This window comes from Pteropus vampyrus, unplaced genomic scaffold (genome assembly GCF_000151845.1).
Source record: "Pteropus vampyrus isolate Shadow unplaced genomic scaffold, Pvam_2.0 Scaffold4, whole genome shotgun sequence".
NCBI classification, from domain to species: domain Eukaryota; kingdom Metazoa; phylum Chordata; class Mammalia; order Chiroptera; family Pteropodidae; genus Pteropus; species Pteropus vampyrus.
In genome coordinates this window covers 10,583,825-10,605,976 of record NW_011888785.1, presented here as the reverse complement: position 1 = coordinate 10,605,976, position 22,152 = coordinate 10,583,825, and the positions used below count along the sequence as shown (strand labels likewise).

The 22,152-nt window shown below is 33.0% G+C and overlaps 1 protein-coding gene across 5 annotated transcripts in view; it reads left to right on the top strand.

Moving 5' to 3' along the window:
- GLCCI1 (glucocorticoid induced 1) overlaps nucleotides 1-22,152 on the top strand; it is a 93,949-nt gene that overhangs the window by 44,805 nt on the left and 26,992 nt on the right. For 3 of the 5 annotated variants that reach the window (XM_023532980.1, XM_023532972.1, XM_023532976.1), the window contains exons 3-4: nucleotides 5,752-5,838; nucleotides 15,891-16,028. In XM_023532980.1, coding sequence (XP_023388748.1) covers nucleotides 5,752-5,838; nucleotides 15,891-16,028 — 225 coding nt within the window. The remainder of the gene's footprint in view (nucleotides 1-5,751; nucleotides 5,839-15,890; nucleotides 16,029-22,152) is intronic. The other 2 variants (XM_023532983.1, XM_011364621.2) reach the window with 1 other exon arrangement.

Sequence of the window (22,152 nt, the reverse complement as noted above, 5' to 3'; positions counted from 1 at the left end):
ACCTTTTTAATTTAATAAGTTATAATATCTTCCCATGCTATCAAATATTCCTAAAAATGGTTGTCTTTTTTTTTTCTGATTTTTTTTTTCTCATTCAACTGAAAACAGTATTATGGATTCACTATAGAATTATCTAGACTTCCCACTACTATTTAAATTTTGAAATACCTTTTTTGCTTTACTAAAGTGAGATTATAATCCATGTGCTGGGTTTTTTGTTGTCGTTGTTATAAGAATGTGCTGCGATTTTTCATTTCCCTATTGGTAGACATTTAATTTATTTCCAGTTCCTCTCTTGGTGTACATCTCATGTTAATTCTTGAATGTAGAATTACTATGACTATTCTTAAGGTCGTTGGCACATTTATGATTGCTTTTTCTCAAATTAGCATTTCTTACAGAGTAAGGCAAATTATTTCATTTTATCATGTCTAGCACAGATGCAATAATTGATTTCTGTGTTACTTCCTGTTTTAAAAAATTGCAATCCAGAGATTTAACACCAATACCCTCCCTCCTTCTCATTTTGAGATCTAGAAACAAATGTAGCTTCCTAATAAATTCACTGGTTAATAATCTAGGAGATCACAAACCGTTACTTCACAGACTTTCATTCACTTGTGTTTTAAACTCATTGAGGGCTAAACAGACATGTATTTTGTACATTTTACTTAAATACTTGGGCATGTTATTGCTAGAGACCACTGTTTAATGTTCCTCAGTAAAGAAAAATCTCTCCCTATCAGTATAATATTCTGTTGGTTCAAAACAGTGTTTACATTAGCTTATGTTAATTTCTAAAGATATAATTATATACAAGTTGATATTATACTTGTTAATGATTTTAGCCTACAAGAAAATTGAGTTTGTGTATGGTCAGCATGGTACCTTGAGTGCAGAAGCTATTTCTTATTCATTTTTATTTCCTTAACCTAACAGTGGTTTTCAAATTTTAGCTTGCATCCAAATCATCTGGATAGCTCGCTAAGACACAGATTGCTGGACTTTATTTAAGAATTCTAGATTTAGTAATTCTGGGATTGAACCTAAGAATTTGCATTTCTGACGTGTTTCCAGATGAGACTGATGATACTTATCCAGGGACCACACTTTGAAACCGGTCTAGTATAATAAGCACATAGCTCAGTATATAGTTGGAGCACGATAAAAAATTTGAGTATGTAACTGTTCCTATAACTGAATTCCTAATGCTTTTTCAGCTGAACTATTCCTTTCTACACTCTTTATTTTCAAGTGAAGCAGCTATTTATATCTGGTTACAAGACTGTACTTATATACAGTTACCAGGAGAACAAAGGATAAAAATATTGGAATCATAATGTTTTTGTGCTCCTTTTTAAAGCTTCATCAAGGATAGACTTTTCAAAATTGTCTTTTAAAAGTTTAAAAGAAGTTTAAAACTTTCTATTAGTCAAAGGAAAACCAAATCTCCAAAGGATTTATTTATAAATAATGAAGGCTTTGTCACTATCTATTTTAAAACCTTTTTAAAACTTTAAGTCAGTCTGCAGTCATAATTAACGCATCATCAATTTTCAAGCGATTCTATTTCTTGCCAGGTTTATCAGTACTTTAATACTAAGGATCATCTAAGTACTGTTTAATAATTAGCACTCAATAATCATATATCCATAAAATATTATAGACTACAGTACATTTCAAAGGCAAGGATGAACCATACAAAAATAAATTTAAAACTTTTATATAAGATTTAAATAAGTTTTAAATAAGATTAAGAGAATACTGTGCAGTTATTAGTTCTTTTGTTTTTGCGGGTGATTCTTTAGAAGTGGCTTTAGGCTCTTACATATTGAAAACAAAATATTTCTTGCTAGGAGTTAGTTTGATATGTTTTGAAGTTGATAAAACAGGAAAGCATATCTGCCTTTACTGGTTTATGAATAAATGTATAACAAACGTGCCCATATTCACATCCGATAAAAGACTTATCCAAAATATACAAAGAATTCTTAAAACTGAACAATAAGAAAATAAACAACCTGAATTTTAAAATGAACCAAAGAACTTAACAGATACCTCACCAAGGAAGATGGCAAATGAGCGTATGAAAAAAAATGCTTCACATCATTGTTATCAGGGAAATGCAAATTAAAATAGTGAGATACCATTACACACACACCTATTGAAATGGCCAACATTTAGAACACTGACAACACCAAGTGTTGACCAGTGGTGGAGCAACAGAACTCTCATTCATTGCTGGTGGCAGTGCGGAATAGTCCAGCCACTTCAGAAGACAGTTTAGTGGTTTCCTAAAAAACTAAACATACTTTTACCACATGATCCAGCATTCATGCTCCTTGGTGTTTACCCAAGGGAGTTGCAAATGTATGTTTACGCAAAAATCTAGGTGTTAGTTTGCAGCTTATTCATAATTGCCAAAACTTGGAAGCAACCAAGATGTCCTTTAATAGTTGGATGAATAAAGTGTAGTACATCCAGACAACAGTATATTACTCAGCACTAAAAAGAAATGAGCTATCAAGCCATGAAAAGACATGGAGGAATCTTAAACGTGTATTACTGAGGAAAAGAAGCCACTCTAAAAAGGCTACCTACTGTACGATTCCAACTATATGACATTCTAGAAAAGGCGAAACTATGGAGACAGTGAAAAGGATCAGTGGTTGCCAGGGGTTGAGTATGGGGAGGAATGAATAGGCAGAGCACAGAGGATTTTTAGGGCAGTGAAAAGACTCTGTATGATACTGTAATGATGGAGACATGTCATTGTATATTTGTCTAAAATCTTATAATGTGCAATACCAAGAGTGAACCTGAATATAAACTATGAACTTTGGGTGATAATGATGTGACATTGTAGGTTCTTCACTTGTAACAAATGTACCACTCTGGTGGAGGATGGCTGTGCATGTGTTGGGGCAAGGACGACATGAGAAATCTCTAACTTCCTCTCGGTTTTGCTATGAACCTAGAATTGCTCCTAAAATATAGTCTTAAAAACAAGTGTGTGGTCCTGTGCAGTAGTACTATTTTCTCTGTATTGTACTCAGAGAAGCAGCAGTGCTCACACAGGAAACCAGAGGTAGGAGGATGAACCTGGGGACTGGAGACATAGCTTCATGGGCTGGACTTAGGATAATTCTGAGAGGTGAAAATAAAAATGGCCTCTTCTACTGAAACGTAACTTTTTTAGACAGGGGAATTTTTTAGTCAACCACCATTTGTCAGCAGTCTTAGAGACAGGCTTTGGTTCTGCATTGCCCTGGTAATCTAAGTGGGGGCAGCTAGAAAAGAAAAATTCTCTCAAGTATGGTGGCTGAAGAACAAGCTATTATATACGATACAAATTTTTGAGGATTATCTTTTTTTCCAAGCTGTCTGTGGCGGGTGTTAATAAGCGTACTTCTAAAGTAAGTGTCATGGGGTCATATAAGTAAGAGAAAAAGGAAAGGAGGTTTTTTGAAAAAGTGAGTGTGTCTCTCCCTGTGTGTTTGTATGTTTGAGTTTCTGAAATGCTAATTGCATTGTATATCGAGTAGAGGAAGTATAATATACATTATTTCCAAAATAAATTTGACCATGGAACCCTTTTATCATATATTTTTACTAACATCCATGAGCAATGTTATAAGTGTTGTTGTTCATAAAATTCTACTCTAGATTGACAGAATAACAGGCTAGTTAGAAAAAATTTCTCGCTGATATGAAAGGAAAGAAATTTGCTACCTTATGGTATTTTTCTAATTTAAATGATAAAACACTTCTCAAATACTCAGATTTAACAAACTGGATACAAATTATTTCATCTTCTGTGACTTCACAAGCATGAGCTTTAAATAGATTTGGTTAAACCAAGTAGCCATCTTTTGTTTTTTCTCTGACCGAAATAACTCATTAAAAAATGAGTTAAATGCACAGAACACTGCTCTCAATAGAACTTTCTGTAATGACGATAATGTTCTATATCTGTGCTGTCCTGTGTGGCAGCCAGTAGCCACTAGCCACATGTGGTTATTGAGCATTTAACATGTGCCAGTGTGACTAAGGGACTGAATTTTTAGTTTTATTTCATTTTCATTAAATTTAAATTATTGCATGTGTCTAGTAGCTTTTATATTGGACAGTACAGTTTATAGAATATATTTATAGACTAGAGCATTTTTCATACTATTTATTTTAAATTGATGTGATTATAATGAAATTACTCTGTGGGGAGATTTTTTAGAAAAGTTGAGACTGATGAATATACTTACACAATTTATATGCACATAAGTCTATAGCTACATGATTGAGAGTACTGTAGTAGTGGTTTTATACTTTTAAACTATTTTATTAGCTGGCTTTCAGGAACATAAATATTCTTTTGTAGTTTTTATTTCTTTTGTGTAATTAATACTGTATTCTGAAATAAGTTTTCACATTCAGTTTTAAGAAAAGATAGTATGATGAAAGATAATTCTGTGAGATAAGAAACCTCAGATTTAGTTCCATTTGCCATTGGCATGCTTAGCAGTGTTAAAGCAGTTGCAAACTTTTCGTGGCTATTGATTTATCTCTGAGTTGGAGATACAGGTTATGTTAATGTCCTTTGAAAATATTAGAGCCATACAGAATAAAGAGTGTTTTAAGTGTTATTGTTGATAATTACGGAACATGCAAGAAATTTGACTCATTTTTCGTGAATGCACATTGAATTTTAAACATTGTGATCCTTAATCATTTGATTTTCGTCAAAGAGTAATATGCTTGGTAGAAAGGTAAAAGTATTAAGGCATATAAATTCTCAAAATAAAAGTTTGACTTAAATAAAGTGATATGATTGAATAGTTTTAGAATAAATTGATTATTAAAGATATGACTACTTAGGGAAGCGTTAAATTATTTTCAGAGGAGTTTGTCTTTTCTAGGACTGAACTTAGGAAATTTTAGTAACTAAGTAGTTCTTTGAAAGCACATTTAATATAGTGATGCCTCTTATACTTGCACTTGCCAATTGAATAAAATATTTTACTCTCTAAGTTATGACTAAATAGCTTCACTTTAGTATTTGAACTGTTTAAGCAGGTTCTTTGTATTTTTATTCAATTAACATTCAGTTGTTCTTGGTTTCATTTTGGAGTTTCATTACTTTTAAGAGGTGGTAATTATTTTAAAAATTGTCCACAAGCATTTTAAATTGTATACAAAATAGAACTGATGGCTTCTTCATATTATGCAGACTGACAGGTGCAGCCTCAGCATAAGTGATGATTTTTTTCAGTAGGTAATAAAACATAATTTTTTATATCAGATATATTTTTGTGAAAATCATTACCCTTTGTCTATCTTTAAGTTATGGTTTTTACTTTCCGTAATTTCTATTATATTGAGCATACTTTCATGTATTAAGAATGATACTTTAATATTGTGTAATTTCCTTTTTTTAATAACACTACTAACTGGTCTTACTGTTAGGAGTTTAGTGTTTTGTATTATATCTGGGTGTTTCATTAATGTCGTTAATGTGAAAAACAAAATATTTTGAGTAACACTACTCAGAGGTATCTTAAATTGATCATGTCTAATTCAGAATGTTTTAAACATTTCACATGGTCATGAAAATGTTAGCGTTTAAGGGATTTTAGTATTTAGTATAGCCCCTTAACTGGTATGTGCCAAGATTTTGAAATATGTTTGAGTTGCTGTGAGAATAAGTAAAGACAAAATTCCTTATTTTTTATTTTGTTTTACTTTGGTTTTCTAAAGACACCTAGCTGTTGGGCAGAAGAGGGAGCCGAAAAGAGGTCACATCAGCGTTCTGCATCATGGGGGAGTGCCGATCAACTAAAAGAGGTAAGTTATTTCTGTTCTCAGTCTATAACCTATTTTGGTCCTAGCAAGTTATCTTGCTGTTTCCTGAATATAATAGTAGTTCCTTTATTTGCTGAGCTTACTTCTTTCAGAGTTTATGGGTTGCCTTTCACATTTTGGTGTAAAAATCTGAGTTTACCTTGTTTGTGACCTTAATGTTCTTTATAAATATTTGTTATGCACACTCTTAGCTTTTGCCTTTCCAGAATGAATTCTGATTTTATGTAATAATCTCAATATCTTCATTTTCATTATCTTTTGTTCGCACTTCAACTTTCTTGTTTTGAGTTAGAGCAACCAGAACTATAGACAGTAGCTTTGTACAATGGTAAGAAAGTGCTGCTTCTAATAGCTTTTTTGTGGTAGCCAGTATATTGCTGCCCTTTGAGATCCAGTTGTACAGTAGAATTCATATCTTTTAGAAATAGTTTTTATGACCCACTCCTTTATTTGTTATGAATAACCCAAATTATGATAATCTTTATATTTTAGATTATTTTTTATGATAGTGTTATGTTTTATCTATGTAAATTCTTATCTATTTGGAAGGTCATTTAGTCCATCATCTCCTATGTAAATGCTCCTTAGAAAGGTGGACATCTAGTTTGTTACGATCATTTCAGTGAGATAATCTGATCACTTTGCAAGAGAACCAAACTAGTTTAATTGTTTTAGCTGAAGTTGTTAAATAGTTTATTTTAGATATCGAACTCAAAATTATGCTCTATCTTTTTACTCTATTTTCTGTATCATTGTGTAACTCTACTTAATATTTGAAAGGCTAGCAGTGTGGTATTTTTTTCTAGCATAAGCATTGACATTTCTCTCAAACATTTTCATAAGCTACAGTTTCCTTTTAGCATCATTTTCATATACTACAGATTGTAAGTATCTCGCATGTACTGCAGTGTCTAGAGTCAATAGATACAATCTATTAGCATGATTTTGCCTCTGACCATATTACAGTTTTGTAGCTTCTTTATAATATTAATGTAGATAAATTTTCAACACATATCTACCCTACATACAAACACATATTTACAAATCTGTTTTCCTAGTAGCAAAAAATAAAAATAAAAAAGGAAGCCGAGTTGAAAATATTTAAAGTAGCAACATATTTATGCATAAAATAGAAATAACAAAAAAATGAACTTGCAGTTTTATCTCAGAGGTAAATATAGTCTCAAAGTTGTAGCCAAGACGTAGCATGGTTGAACTTTGGACTACAGCAACACATGATATACATGATTAAAAAAAGGAATGGCTGACATGACTGAGGGATTTGATTGCTCTCCACACAAAGCAACCAAAAAGTTGGGTGAAACAACTAATTCAGTGCTCTGGAATTCAACCAAACCAATTGAGAAGCTTTATTCATGAAAAGTCCTGAACTCAGGGTAAGAATAACATAATTCTCTGGTGTTCTTAACTGGTGCTCCTCCTCTTCCCATCTTCCTCATCCCCAGTTTTGTTGATGTGGCATTTCAGCCAGGATGGGGCAGGTCTTGAAAACCAGAAGTTTGCTTTCCCTGCTGGTGAGAGAACACTTGATAGGGAGTGTTGTAGGTTAAAATAGTGATCTTAGTTGCAAATGAACAGGGAGTGCCAATAGCTTCACTTGTGTGAGGGCGTAGTCCAATTTGTGGCAAGCAACAGACTCATGGAGTAGCAAGACTTACAGAGGTCTAGGAGGCAAGACAGCCATGGAGGCTCAATGAAGTCACCACATATCCCAGGTTGACTGGAGACATGTGTGTAGCAGAAAATGAAATGGGCTCAAGCCACCCATGCATCACTGATTAGTGGAACCTAAGCATATGTAGAGAGGAGATTCAAGCAGGCCTTGTGGTGATAAATTCTGGGGCCAGCTTATAAAAGGCTCGGACGTTGAATGCAGTCCTCATTCTACACAAAATCCCGTCCTGGGAGTGGAAGTCTCACTGGATCAAGATGTTTGAATAAAATTTCTGATTAGTCTTTGAACACAAAGGTGAACACTTGGAGACAAGCTCTAAAATGTCTTAAAAAGCCAGCCTTAAAGAAATATGAGGGGGAAATAATAATGGATTAGAGACATCAGTGGCCACACATTATGGGAAAAACAGGCTATTAGTCTGTCAAGTTACTAAAACACAAACAGATAAGACGGCTGCCCTCAGAGAAAATCAGAATCTACATTTGCTACTGTGGATTATAAAAAATGTCCAGCATTCAACAGAAAATTTAGAGATGCAAAGGAACAAGTATGACTCATACTTAAAAAAAAAAAAAAACAGTCAATAGAAACTGTATCTGTGTCTCCATATGTTGGATCTAGCAGACAAAAACATCAAAACAGCTATTATAAATATGTTCAGAGAAGTGAAGGAAACCATGTTGAAGGCATTAAAGGGAAGTAGGATGACAGTGTTTTAATGAATAAAGAATTTTCACAAAGAGATAATTATTATAAAAAAAGGTACAAACAAAAACTCTAGAGTTAAAGAATAGCAACTAAAATAAAAAATTCACTGGTTGGGCTCAATAGCAGATTTGAGATGGCAGAAGAATCAGCGAATTTGAATATATGTCAGAATTTATGCACCCCGATGCCAGAGAGAAACAGAGGAAAAATCAAAAGACCCTTACAGACCTGTGGGGAAACATTAAATATGTCTACATACACATAATGGAAGACCCAGGAGACGTGAGAGAGAGAGGGGAGTTAAAAACTATTAGAAGAAATAATGGCAGAAAACTTTACAGATTCGATGAAAAAAAAAAATCTGTAGATTTCAAGAAACTCAACAAACTCCAAGTAGAAAAATACAAAAAGAGCCACACAGACACACATCATAATTAAATTGTTGAAAGCCAAAAGAAAAGAGAAAATTTTGAAAGCTAGAAGAAAACAACTCATTACACATGAGAAACCAATAATACCTTTAACAGCTGACTTTTTTGTCAGAAACAGTAGAGCCCATAAATCATGACATGTTCAAAGTACTAAAATAAAGAAAAACAGTAAACCAAATAGTCTATATCTAGAAAAACTAGTATTCCAAAGTAAAGGTGAATTGAAGTATTCCCAGATAAAGATTGAAAGAATTTTTTGCTACTAAACTGTCTTGCCAGAAATATTAAAGGAAATCTCTAGATGTTACTTAAAATCTATGAGAAGAATTAAAAAGTATTAGGTATGGCAAATATGTGGGTAAATATGAAAGAGTCTATAAATATATTTTTCTCATTTTTCCACATATTTAAAACATAAAATCATATAAAACAATAATTATAACACTACTGTGTTGAGCTTATAACATATGTACCTGAAATATACATATGACAATAACACAAAAGAGGGACAAGGGAAAGGGCATAGGTTATAGTTTCCATTTTAGTGGAATTAAGTATTCTTTGAAGTATATTATGATAAGTTAAGATGTATGTTATAATCCCTAGAGCATTTGCTAAGAAAATAACTCTAAAAAATAGAAAATAAAAATATCAGTGATTAAAGTGGTACACTAAAAAATATCACAAGAGTAAGCAGTAAAAGAAGAACAGAGGAATAAAAAAAAGTGTGATGCAAATAGAATCTGAATAGCAAAATGGCAGAAGTAAATCACACTTAATGTAATTATTTAAATAATTACATTAAGTGTGAATGGACTGAATGTTCTACTCAAAAGGCAGAGATTGTCAAACTGGTTAAAAAAGCAACACTCAGCTGTATGCTCTAAGAAACACACCTTAGATTCAGAGACACAACTAGGTTGCAAGTAAAAAATGGGAAAAGATGCATAGCATAAACAGTGATCATAAGAAAGCTTATCAGACAAAATAAGCTTTGACAAGAAGTATTACTGAAGGCAAATAGACGTATTTCATACTGATAAAAATGTCAATACATCAGGAAGATATAACAGTCATAAATTGTGTATATATCTAACAACAGTCCCAAAATGCATGAAGCAAGACTATGAAAGGAAAAATACAATTTCTGCAGTTGTAATTGGAAATTTCAAAACTCCATTCTCAGTATTTGATGGAACAACTAACGAGAGAGAATCAGCAAGGAGATAGAAGACTTCAACAACACTATCAATTAACTTGACCTAACTGACATATATAGTAAACTACCCAGTGACTACAGAATACACATTCTTTTCAAACGTGTGAAACGTTCTCTAAGTTAGACCATATGCTAGACCATAAAACATCTCAATAAATTACAAAAGGTTGAAATTCTGTAACAGAAAGAAATCTTAGAAAACTCCAAATATTTGTCAATCAAGCAATACATTTCTAATAACACAAGGCATATTTTAAAATATTTAAATGAATGAAAACAGAGAGGCAACTTAGAATTTATGTGTGCAGCTAAAGCAGTGCTTCAAAGAAAATATACCTCTAAATGTGTATATATATATTTTTTAAAAAAGCTCAAATCAGTACCTACGCTTCCATCTTAAGAAACTAGAAATGAAGAGCAAACCAGACCAAAAGCAACCAGAGGAAGGAGATAATAAAGAATGTAGCAGAAACCAATGAAACAAAAATATAAGAGGAAAATCAATGAAAGTAAAAGTTGGTTCTTTGAAAAGATCAACAAAGTTGACAAACCTTTAGCTAGACTGACCGAGTTAAAAAGACACAGATCACCAAAATCAGCAGTGAAAAGGAGTGACATTATTAACCAACTTTATAAAACTTAAAAAGTATTATAAAGGAATACTGTGATCAAATTTATGTCATAAGTTTAGAAACTAAGATGAAATGGAAGATGAATTCCTCGAGAGACACAAATTACTGGAAAGACACAAATTACCTAGACTGATTTAAGAACAGATAGAAAATATGAATAGACTTATAACAAGAAGTTGAGCAATTAAAAATCTTTCCAAAAAGAAAACCCCAGTATCATATTTGGTGAATTCTAATCAGATATTTAAAGAAGATAATAATGTTAATCTTTCAAGTTCCTTCAGAAAATGGGAGAGAAAGGACTACTTCTCAATTTATTTTACTAGGCCATAGTTAATCTGATTTCAAAGCCAAACAAAGACATCTCAAGAAAATAAAATGGCAGATCAATATCTTTCTTGAATATAGATGCAGAACCCTTAACAAAATATTAGCAAACCAAATCCAGCAGCATATTAAAAAAATTAGACATCACAAGCAAGTGGGATTTGTCCAGGATTGCAAAGTTGGTTTCTGATCTGAAATTCAATTAATATAATACACTATATTGATAAAATAAAGAACAAAACCATGTAATCATCTCAGTAGAGTCAGAGAAATCATTTTTCCAAACTCCACATTTATGAGAAAAAAATCAAATCAGGAATTAAAGAGCATTCTCTGCCTGATACAAGACTCTTACGAAGAACCTACAGATTACATTTAACAGTGAAAGCCAGAACGCTTTCTTTCTAATTAAGAACAAGGCAACAATGTCCACTGTTACCATGTCACTACTTCCATTCAGTATTGCACAGAAGATTCTAGTCAGTGCAATCAGAAAGAAAAAAAATACCCAGATTGTAAAGGAAGTGGTAAAATTGCCTTTTTTCGTAGGTAACATGATGCTATATGTAGAAACCCTTAAGAATATACAAATATATTACTAGAATTAATAAACAGGTTCAGCAGGGTTGCAGGATACAAGATCAACATACAGAAATCAATTGTAAACATACAGAAATCAACTGTATGCCTAGATACCTATAACTACGAACAATCCAAAAAATAAGGAAATTCATTACAGTTGTACCAAAAAAGATTAAAATATTTAGGGATAAATTTAACAAAATAGTGTAAGACTTATATCTTGAAAACAACAAAACATTGCTGGACAAACTCAAGAAGATTTAAATAAATGGAAAGATTTACTTTTTTCATGGATTGTAACAGTCAGTATTATTATTAAGATGGTAATTCTCCCCAAACTAATTCACTGTAATCCCTGTTAAAATCCAAGAATTTTTGTTTTTAGTAGAAATTGACAAGGTAACTCTAAGATTTATGTGGAAATGCAAAGGACCTAGAATGGTCAAAATAATTTTGAAAGCAAGGGAAAAATTGGAGGACTTAAATTACATAATTTTAATAATAATTATAAATGTACATTAAAGAAGTTGGCAAAGTATTAGAATAAAAGAAGATATATAGATAAATGGATCAAACCCTTATATTTATGGTCAGTTGATTTTCAACAAAGGCACCAACATAATTCAATTGAAAGGGACAATGTTTCCAACAAGTGGAGTTGGGATAATTGTATATCCATATGTACGGAAAACTCGTAAGCCTTTAATTCTCACTATGGAGAAAAATTAACTCAGAATGGTTCATAGCCCTAAATATAAGCTCTGAAATTATAAAATTTCTAGAAAACCTTGGATTAGGCAAGGCATTCTTAGCTATAACATCCATAGCGAGGCCATAAAAGAAAAAATAATTGAACTTGATTAAAATAAACATTTACACTTCAAAAGACACATCTAAGAGAATGCAAAAGTAAGTCCCAGACTGGAAGAAATATTAGCAAATTATGTCTCTGATATAGGACTTATATGCAGAATATGTAAGGAAGCCGTACCAATCAAAAATAAGACAGTCCACTTAAAAATGGGTAAGACACTTCAATAGAAGTATTTCACCAAAGATATATGGATGGCAAAAGGTATTCAGCATCATTAGTCACTGGAGAAGTACAAATTTAAAGCACAAGTTACAACTACACACCAGCTACAATGACTAATTAAAAAGACTGACAGTGCCAAGTGTTGGCAGGGATGAAGAGAACCTGGAACCCTCAAATGTTCTTGGGAATATAAAATGGCACGGCCACTTTGGAAAACAGTTTCTTTAACAGTTAATCAGAAGCTTAACAAGTAACCCAGGAATTTCATTCCTAAGAGTCTTTATAAGCAAAATGAAAACATGTTTACACTGAGACATGTACACAATTGTTTATAGCAGTTATTCAGAGCAACTGAAGAGTGGAAAATATCAGTCAGTTGGTAAATGGATAAACGAAATGTGCTATATTCATGCAATAGCATACTATTCAGCAATAAAAAGAAACTATACTGAATATTGATACATGCTACAATGTGAGTGAATCTCAAAACATTTTACTAAGTTAAGGGTCAGCAAATTTTTTCTGTGAAAATCCAGATAGTAAATATTTTAGCTTCTGTGGGCCATATTATTTCTGTTGCAGCTATTCAACTCTGCTATTGTAGTGTGAGAGCAGACATAGCATAGAGTAGGTGTGGTTATGTGCCAATAAGTTTTATTTACAAAAATATGTGGCAAGCTAGACTTGGCCTGCAGAGTGTAGTTTGCCAATCCTTATGAAGGCAAAGAAGCCAGATAAATAAGACTACATGTTATGAGTACATTTATATTGAAATGCCAGAAAAGGCAAATTTATAGAAGGACAAAAAGCCCATTAGTGATTGCATGTGACTGGGAGTGGGGCTGAGGGAGTGATGATTGGCAACAAATAGAGTCAAAGCAAATTTTGAAGGTGATGAAAAAGTTTTAAAACTGCATTGTGATTATTATGCAACTCTGCAAAGTAATTAAAACTTATTGAATTTTACCCTTATAATGGATGAAGTTAATAAGGAAATGTAAATTATACCTTGGTAAAAATGAAAAAGAAAGGACTAGTTATAAAAGGCTGGTGAGATTTCCATGTAATGTCATGAAGATATTAAATTCTATATGTTATATAACTGTGGCTGGAAAAATGATAAGAATACATGGGTAAAGACTAAAAGTAAAACCAGGAATACGTATAATAGATAACAGAATTGGAATTTGAGAAAATTTTGAAAAATGAAGACTATTATTGAAATAGTAATATTTTTAAAAAGTTATGTACTACCAAAATTCAGTGTTTTAAAAAAATAACTTGACCTACTTCCTTGTCATAGGATCAAATTCAGCTGTATTGTATCACATATATACTCTCCCTTTCATAATTTACATCAAGATTTCTGACTCAGATGTCAGTGAAAGCACCTGTATAAATCTGTCTCCACTTTGCTCCAAGCTTAGAAGAATGCAATGTGAAAATTTTTCAAATAAATAAATAAATTCTAGCTATGTTTAAGACAAGGAAAACCCCTGCAGGCCATGAATAGAAAAGAAATCCTTAATGATGAGTGGATATCAATGCCATCTGGCTCACGAACCCAGGTCATGTTGGCCGGGGCTTATGGGAGAATTTTTAAGCCAAAGTTAAGAGAGTATAATATTCCTACACCTTTTAAGAGTGTCTTGCAAATGGCAGGAGATTGGAACTGGGGCCATGTTTCTAGGCAATAAAACTAGGCGTGAAATAACTCCACATGACACTGTTGGTGTTTTCCTGTGGTTCAGAGAGGCAGCTATACAAAAATGGAAATAGTAACCATATGTTGTGTGTGTGTGGCATCTGGAATAGAGCTCTACCCATGTGGGACCAAAGGCCCAGAGTTCCTATTTCAAGACCTGCTCTGGAGCTGTGCAGAGGGCTAGTCTGAGCAGCTATGACACAACATGGCAGAAAAGAGCTTACAAAGGATAAAACTCTCACATAAAGTAAGCTTGCAAACAAGTATTTTAGGAAATGTAAGGAATCTGTTGCCATAAGAGACAACCAATACATTAAATAGGATCATTCACACCTGAGGATATAAAGATAAGAACACAATCCCCAAAAAGAACTTAAAATAAGAAAGTTTAAGAATTTCAAATGAAATAGTTACTTGCAATAAGAATAGAAGTAAATAAAAGCAGGCTTTTTTTTTTTTATTCGCAAATCTTAAGTAACAAAATTTGGTGAAATAAACTCTGGTGGATTAACTTGACATAGCAGAAGAGGGAATTAGTGAATCAAAAGATTCCACTAAGAATTGAAAGTTTGGATAGGCAAATCATCTAGAAAATAGAACAAAATGATAAAGAAGTTTAAACATGAAAAGAAGTTAAGAACCATGTGAAACTGACTTAAGTGTTCTAGAATGTAAAAATAATAAGCATCAAGGAAGAGAAAAATTTTAAAGGTTGAAAATTTGCTAGATATGGAGAACAATGTGTATCTTTATATTGAGAAAGCCCACTAGCCCCAAGGAGGAAAAACAGGACAAAGTAAAAATTCCAACCTTTAGGTATTTAATGTAATGGAATTGTAGATCAAGGGCAAACACACACACACACACTTCTTTGCAAGTAGGAAAAAAAGTAAATTAACCTACAAAGAAATGGCAATCAGATTATCAATACATTTATCAGACACTATAATTAATAACACTGTATTATGAGATTGTGGTTTGTGTCCATGTTAAGGAAATGAATTTAAGAGAGACATCATTTTTCTTTATGAGAAGATTAATTTTCTTCCTTTGAATTATGTATACTGAAGGGTTATTGTCCCAACCTTTATTTAGATTTTACACACTAAACAAGTATATAAGTGTATTTTTCCATTGCTTAGATATATGGGTCCTTGTTTATATAACACAATTTAAAATTGATTTATATAGCATAACTAGAGTTTAAGAAGTCAGCTAAGTAAATGATAAAGATTTAATTAATATTTATCACTTTTTATGGAGCTTGATTTCTATACATTTAGTAAAGGTAAAAGAACAATGGTAAATTTTTAAGATTTCTTTTCACATACCTCATCAGCCTTTAGTGGCACTGAATTTATTCATAGAATAACATCAAATGAATAAGACTGCTCAGTATTGTACAAAGCATCTAGAATTTCAAAAGAAACAGTAGATAACAATCTGCTTCTTAAAGAACTTAATTACATATTAGGAAAAGCAACTAAGACTTTAAGGGATAATCACAAAAGGGCTTTATATTATTACTTCCCACTCCTTATTCAGTAGGAGAAGTTGTCTCCTGCCTATGGTACAAAACGAGAAACTGATCACCCACACTCCTGTGGTCTCTTGAAGTGAGCATGCTTTCCAGTCACTTATAATAGTCAAAGCTCTAACTTCTTTCATGGTTATAGCTACTCTTCTTCTCCCAACTAGGGCCTACTACAACTGGGTGACTTCATGGGTGAAGGGATCCTGGAGGCTCCTTTTCTGTTTCTTGCTCACCTCCTTCCTAACTCCATAGCTACTGTTTCTGACCCCTCTGGAGTTGGAGCGTGGGGGAGAGAGGGAAAGGTAAGGGGAATAGAAATGTTCCTACTTGACTGGTACTATTATAAGATGCCTGTACATTCCCTGGGCTTGACAGATTTTTAAAATTGACTTTTGTAATTTCATGGGTTCTTTGGAGACCACTGGTTGTTGAGCGTTTCTTACATTTCTATCTTTCTGAGTTAGTGAGTCCCTTGTTCTCTAGAATGCTAGAAATAGAATTTCCTAGCTGCAGTGTTCTGTTCACCCTTTTAGGTGGCCCTCTTACATAGGACCTAAGACAGCCTTTCACAGTGACTCTCACGTTCAAATTTCCCAAATGGTTCCTGGGAAACTCTCACAGTTTTTGGTCAGTTCACGTCTGAGAGCTTAGTCTAATTCTAATGTAACAGTGAACGTCTGTTATCCTAGCTCAACATTTTTAGTATCTGGAGTGGGAGTCAGATACCAGTTTAACATGTCCCCTTATCTGTGTGCAGCATACATCAAACTTCCCAATTTGTGCCATTAAAATCCCCTCTTCTTTTGAGGCAAAGGAGAAAGTACACCCTCTTAGGTCTTGGATTTGATTTTTTCCTACTTAGAGTCTAAGAAGTTTGCCTTTTACTATTTCATGGATGCTGGCAGAGGCATGAGACTCCCGGTTTAGAGACAGTGGACTTTGTTATTCACAGCATAGCAAGTATCATCAAGACTGTTTGCATTTGTTCCCCTCAACCCCAGGTGCCATAGGGTAGTGGGGAGGGGCCCAAATGGATGCCTGCATATGGACATCACTTTATAGGAGAGAAACAGAGAGCTTGGGGAATCCGCTGTTTTTATAGTAAGCAGTAGGCAAATCGCTTTATCCCAGGGGGTGACATTCCCAGAGAGAACAAAAATAATACCATTGTGTAATTGTTTTGATTATTTTTTACTATTCCTGATTTTAATAAGATAAATGGAAAAAAAGCGGGTTTACTATTCTTAAGTCCTTCAGTGGAAATAAGGAAAAATCATGAGTTGCTTTTTATCTCACCAATGAGCCCTCCTCTCATTAGTAAGATAGTTTTTCTTTGAGGGAACCTCCTGGAGCAGTAACAAGCAAATGAAATGATTAGAGATGTTTCTCCCTTCTGATCAAATGATTAATAGATATTATTGATGTGGTCTTCCTTTTTTAAGTAAGAAAAATAAAAGTTTCTTTATCATTTTATTTAGAGTATATCTTTTGCCCTAGTATTCTGTTAGTTTTTGGCACTTAAAAAAGTTTTTTTTTTTTTTTAAATTATACCATAGTAGGGGAAATAATTGCAATAATGTTTTCTTTGGACCTAAAAGACAACAGTCTGAAGAATTTGACTGTCCCGTTGAAATCAAAAGAATTATGTGATAAACCTTTTAAAAATACTTAATATTTATCTAATAAAGTCTCTGTCTCAATCCAAATTAAATTGTTATACAGATGTTTTGTAATTTTTCATTATTTAAAATTGTATCAAACAGGCACAATTTTTAAGGTCATACAAACTGCTGATCAAAAAAATAGAAACTTATCAGTATGTTACTATGTAGTCAGTTAATTGCTTCATCAAATTTTTGTTTATCTCTATTTCAGTTCCACATCTTGCAATATCTCCATCACTAAGAAAGGAAGTTACTATGCAGAGTGGTTGAGATTATGAGCAAATACGTAGTGACTGGTAGTTATTTGCAGTTGAACATTAACCTAGTATTACTTTCAGCGGTATTGGTAGGTAATAGAAGTTACAAATTAAAGGCTAAAGGACTAGATCTGCCATTTATTAGCTGTGTTACATTGGGAAAGGCCTTTTATTTTTGAGAGTGTCTCCTAGTCTGTAAAAGAAAGAGATGCAATAAGTCTGGGGTCACGTGGGTTTGTGAACTGAGTGTTTTTAAATGTTCCGCTGGTACTATTAACATGCCTCTATTGACAAATATGCCTTATCGGTAGTTGTAAATACACTTATATAGTAAAACTTATTTTACGTGTATAACAGTTGTCCCAAAGCTAGCTATGTGTATGGGGATAAATCTGTGTGTGGGAGTATCACTGTCTTTCTGTCGCTGGAATAGTGGGTTTGTGTGAGTCTGCATGTGGGCAAGCATGTCTTTGGGTATGGAGGAGTCGATGTGCGTGCAAGTGACCTCTGTATATTTATGTACTTGCACATGTGTGTGCTCTTTATGCATTTATGCATACATGTGCCTATGTTCATTCATTTGACTTTCATGGAGCTTAATGAATAGCAATTAGTTTATTAAAGTTTGCCTATCGACAACTTTAAAATAAAACAGGAAAACAACACTGATTATTCCTATTTATGGAAAGGCATAAAAAAGTTTTAAATTTATATTTTTAGTGTAAGGAAAATTCCTTTGAACACTGTGAAGGGATATAATGTATAAAATTTATTCGTAGACTACAGAAGCTTTCTTTTGAGACAATCTGTATAAGCATATTTGAAATTGCTAAGAGAATAGATCTAAATTTTTCACATATTTCATTTTTTCATATAAAAGTGAATAACAGCTTGAGATTCATGACTTCTCAAACTACATTTTCAGAAAAATTTGTTGAGTTAATATCTTTAGTAATAGTTCGGGGGTTTTTTTGTTGTTGTTGTTGTTGTTGTTGTTTTGTCTTATTTCAGCTGTTGCCAAAATTTTCATTCCCATTTATATGTCTGCACTTTTTGTAAGATTTATCTCCTTGTGAGTTATGAACTTGATTCTTTAGGCAATACAGAATAGTGGTTAAGATGGCAGATGGGAATTCCACTTCCTAAGTTTAAATATTTATTTCACCACTTAACGGTATGACTTTTACGTGTTGAGCAGGCAATTCTTTCTTGAATTATCGCTGTTCTTCTTGTTATAACTTCAAGGGGAGAGACCAGGAGAGACCCTAAAGAACTAATGGCTATTCATTGAGCTGTCATGCTTCCGACGTCACTCTGTGTGACTTTTAGCAAGCTTTTTAACCTTTCTACCTGTCAATTTCTTCACATATAAGACAGTGATAATAATAGTACCTATCTCATATGCTTTTATTGAAAAATAGACCTCATTCACATAAAAGCACCTTATACAAATATAAGGTGACAGAAACTTAACTTTGGGTGGCAAACACAATACAACATGGATATTATGTATTAATGAACTGTATACTTGAAACCTATGTAATTTTATTAACCAATGTCACCCCCAATGAATTTAATAAAAAAAAGAATGTGGCCTTCAAAAAAAAAAGCAAGTGGCAGACTACTTCCTGATCTTGAGCTAGCTCTCTTTTAATTTTTTTTCTTTTATTCTAAAAGCTCCAGGGTGCTGCTTCCCTTCCTACTGCTACCACTTAGTCCTTTTAGGTTGAGATTTCTCATTGCTCTGGCCTACCGTGGAATAGAGTTCATTCTGAGAAATATTTCCCTCCCTTTCAGTACTTGAGGCAAAAATACTCAACCAGTCCTGTGAGGCTAAGAGTTTAGTATTGTTTTATTTTGTTTTTAAATGTTCACAATAGTAGGGGAAACTAACAGGATAAAAATAGCAAACAAGGGCATGTTATCGAGTTTCCAAAAATTTATAATAAACTGTGTTCCTTGTTCTCAGATTTTAAGTGGGATCAGGGCCCGATTTTTCTTTATCTAATTCCACAATGGTTTAGTCATCCTTTGTGAGTATTTATGCTAATCCTTCTGTCTACAATTATTATTTCTTCTTTGTGACTCCAAGTCACTTATTCCCAAACTTTTTAAGAGTTTGCAGCTCACATGTTTGGGTTCCCTTTCATGGTTAAAAGATGGCTCCTCTCTCTTCTTAGTTTTTCCTTAAAACTTAGTAAAGTATAATTGACATGTAACATTGTATAAGTTTAAGATATACAATGTAATTATTTTATGTATATATCAGATCGTCACCACAAAAAGGTTAGTTACACATTCATGGCCTTACATACTATTTTTGTGTGTAGTGAGAACTTTTAAGATCTATTCTCTTAGCAATTTCAAATATGCAGTGTAATATCGTTAACTGTAGTCACCATGCTGTACATTGTCCCCAGAGTTTATTCATCTTATAACTGGAAGTTTATACCCTTTAACCATATTCACCCATTTCCTGCCCCCTACTCCACCTCTGGCAACCACCAATCTGCTCTCCATTTCTGTATTTTTTTTTTTTTTTAGGTTCTGCCTATAAATGAGATCATACAGTGTTTGTCTTTCTTTGTCTTATTTCACTTTAGTGTAATACTCTCAAGCTTGATGCTTAATTTTTTTCTTAAGGTCACAGAATAGCTAATATATATTTAGAAACACGAAGTAAGAGTCATCTATATTTTAGTTTTAAAAATCCAGTCATTGTGACTTCGTGTTCCTTTTTTAAAGGAAAGTGGTGTGGTCATTTCAACATCGTAGCCAGGGTGGGTAGGCCCACCAACGTGAGGACTGAGAGTTTCTCTGTGATGCGAAGGAGTGTGGGCTTTCGAGAGCCACTCTTACACAGAGGATTAGAGCTGTGAATGTGGTGGGAGGGGTGTGTGGGGAGGTGGAGATTACAGTTTCCTTTTGTATCTTCTTCCCAGAGGACACATTTGTGTCTACTCTCCAGTGGTACCAAGGTAAGGAAGAAGTGATGGCTTTGGATGGCCAAGGGAAAAGAGAAAGGAAATTCTAAGTAAAAGCTGTGGAAGGTGAGAGCATTTGCAGTTGTTACGGAGATCTGCCTCTCTTCTGAATGTGTTGTACTTAACACAGGAACCTCCCGTATTCTGAAGCAAAGGAGGATTTATGGTGTCTTTCTTCATTTTACATAGTTCTTGACGAAAATTTCTAATGTTCTGAGTATATATATCTAGGAAGATGAGCTTCACTTTTACCCTAATCACTACCGAAAAATAAATAGGAGCATAACTTATATTCCAAAGATAAATAGTATTGTGTGAAAACCATAAGAGTGCATATTAAATTGATAGTCCAAGCAAAGTAAGATGTATACCATGATGCAGACTTTTTGTTTTCAGAGGTTTGTTAAAGCTGTTTAGAACAAAAAGTTTTGTCTTGTTTTGATGTTTCAAAGGCCCTTATTTTCATTTGTTTATTTTTAAAGATATTTTAAAAATGAAGAAGTACAAATTGCCTTGATTAATCTCTAAGCATTATGGGCTCTTCTATATAAAAGCTCTTGCTATTTTTGAAATACCACTAAACATCATTAATACTCTGAAAACACTTAATTTTATACCTCTATCCTAATTAAATGACTTGTACAATTTGAAATTCTGTTTATTTTTATCATAAAGAATAATCTGTCTCAATTTATAATAATTACTTACTAATTTTTATTTTTTTCTCACGAAAATTAATGTTCTCTAGAAGAAAGTTATGTAATTACAACAGAGCACAGGAACACAAATAATAACATAGATAATCTTATTTGTATATCTTTGCAAGGATGTTATACGAGAGCTCTGTAAGCTACGAGGAGCTTTAAAAGACTACAGGAATCAAAAGATCTCGATATAAAAGAAAGGATATAAATTATTCCTTTGTTTAGGTGCTTTATTTCCTTCTATGCTGTTTATCTTTTATTTGCCACAGGTAAAAGTTAGTTTCCCAAGCAACCTATATACTTTTTCGCTTGAACATTTATAAGCTTTAATAACAACTGTCTGTTTTGCTTTTTATTGCTATTGGTTATTCAAGGTAAACATTTAGCTAATATTAAAATACATTGCTTTATCTCTTTGAAGGAATCAATATATTTCAGAGACTTGACTTTGTATTTATACTTTGCCTAATAGGTGACATAAAACTGGGCTCCTTATATATAGTTTTTTAAGAAATTACTGTTAATTGATCTCATCTTTTCTATAAGGGAAGTAATACCAATATTAAATAACTTCCCCCAGACTGCTAATGATTCCCTTTAAAATGCTCAGGAATATTTTACTCTTGGTCTAGCACACTTTAAGTGATTATACATCACCTAAAATATATTAGTAGTTTAATGACTTCTAAGCCATATTATAGTAAATGACTTTTCTCTTAAACTTGTGAGTGTTACCATACCACTTAGGAGAATAAACTCTAAGTTATATTTGTTTCTAAAAGTTGTGTTATTCTAGCCAAGTGTCTGTCAATGGATG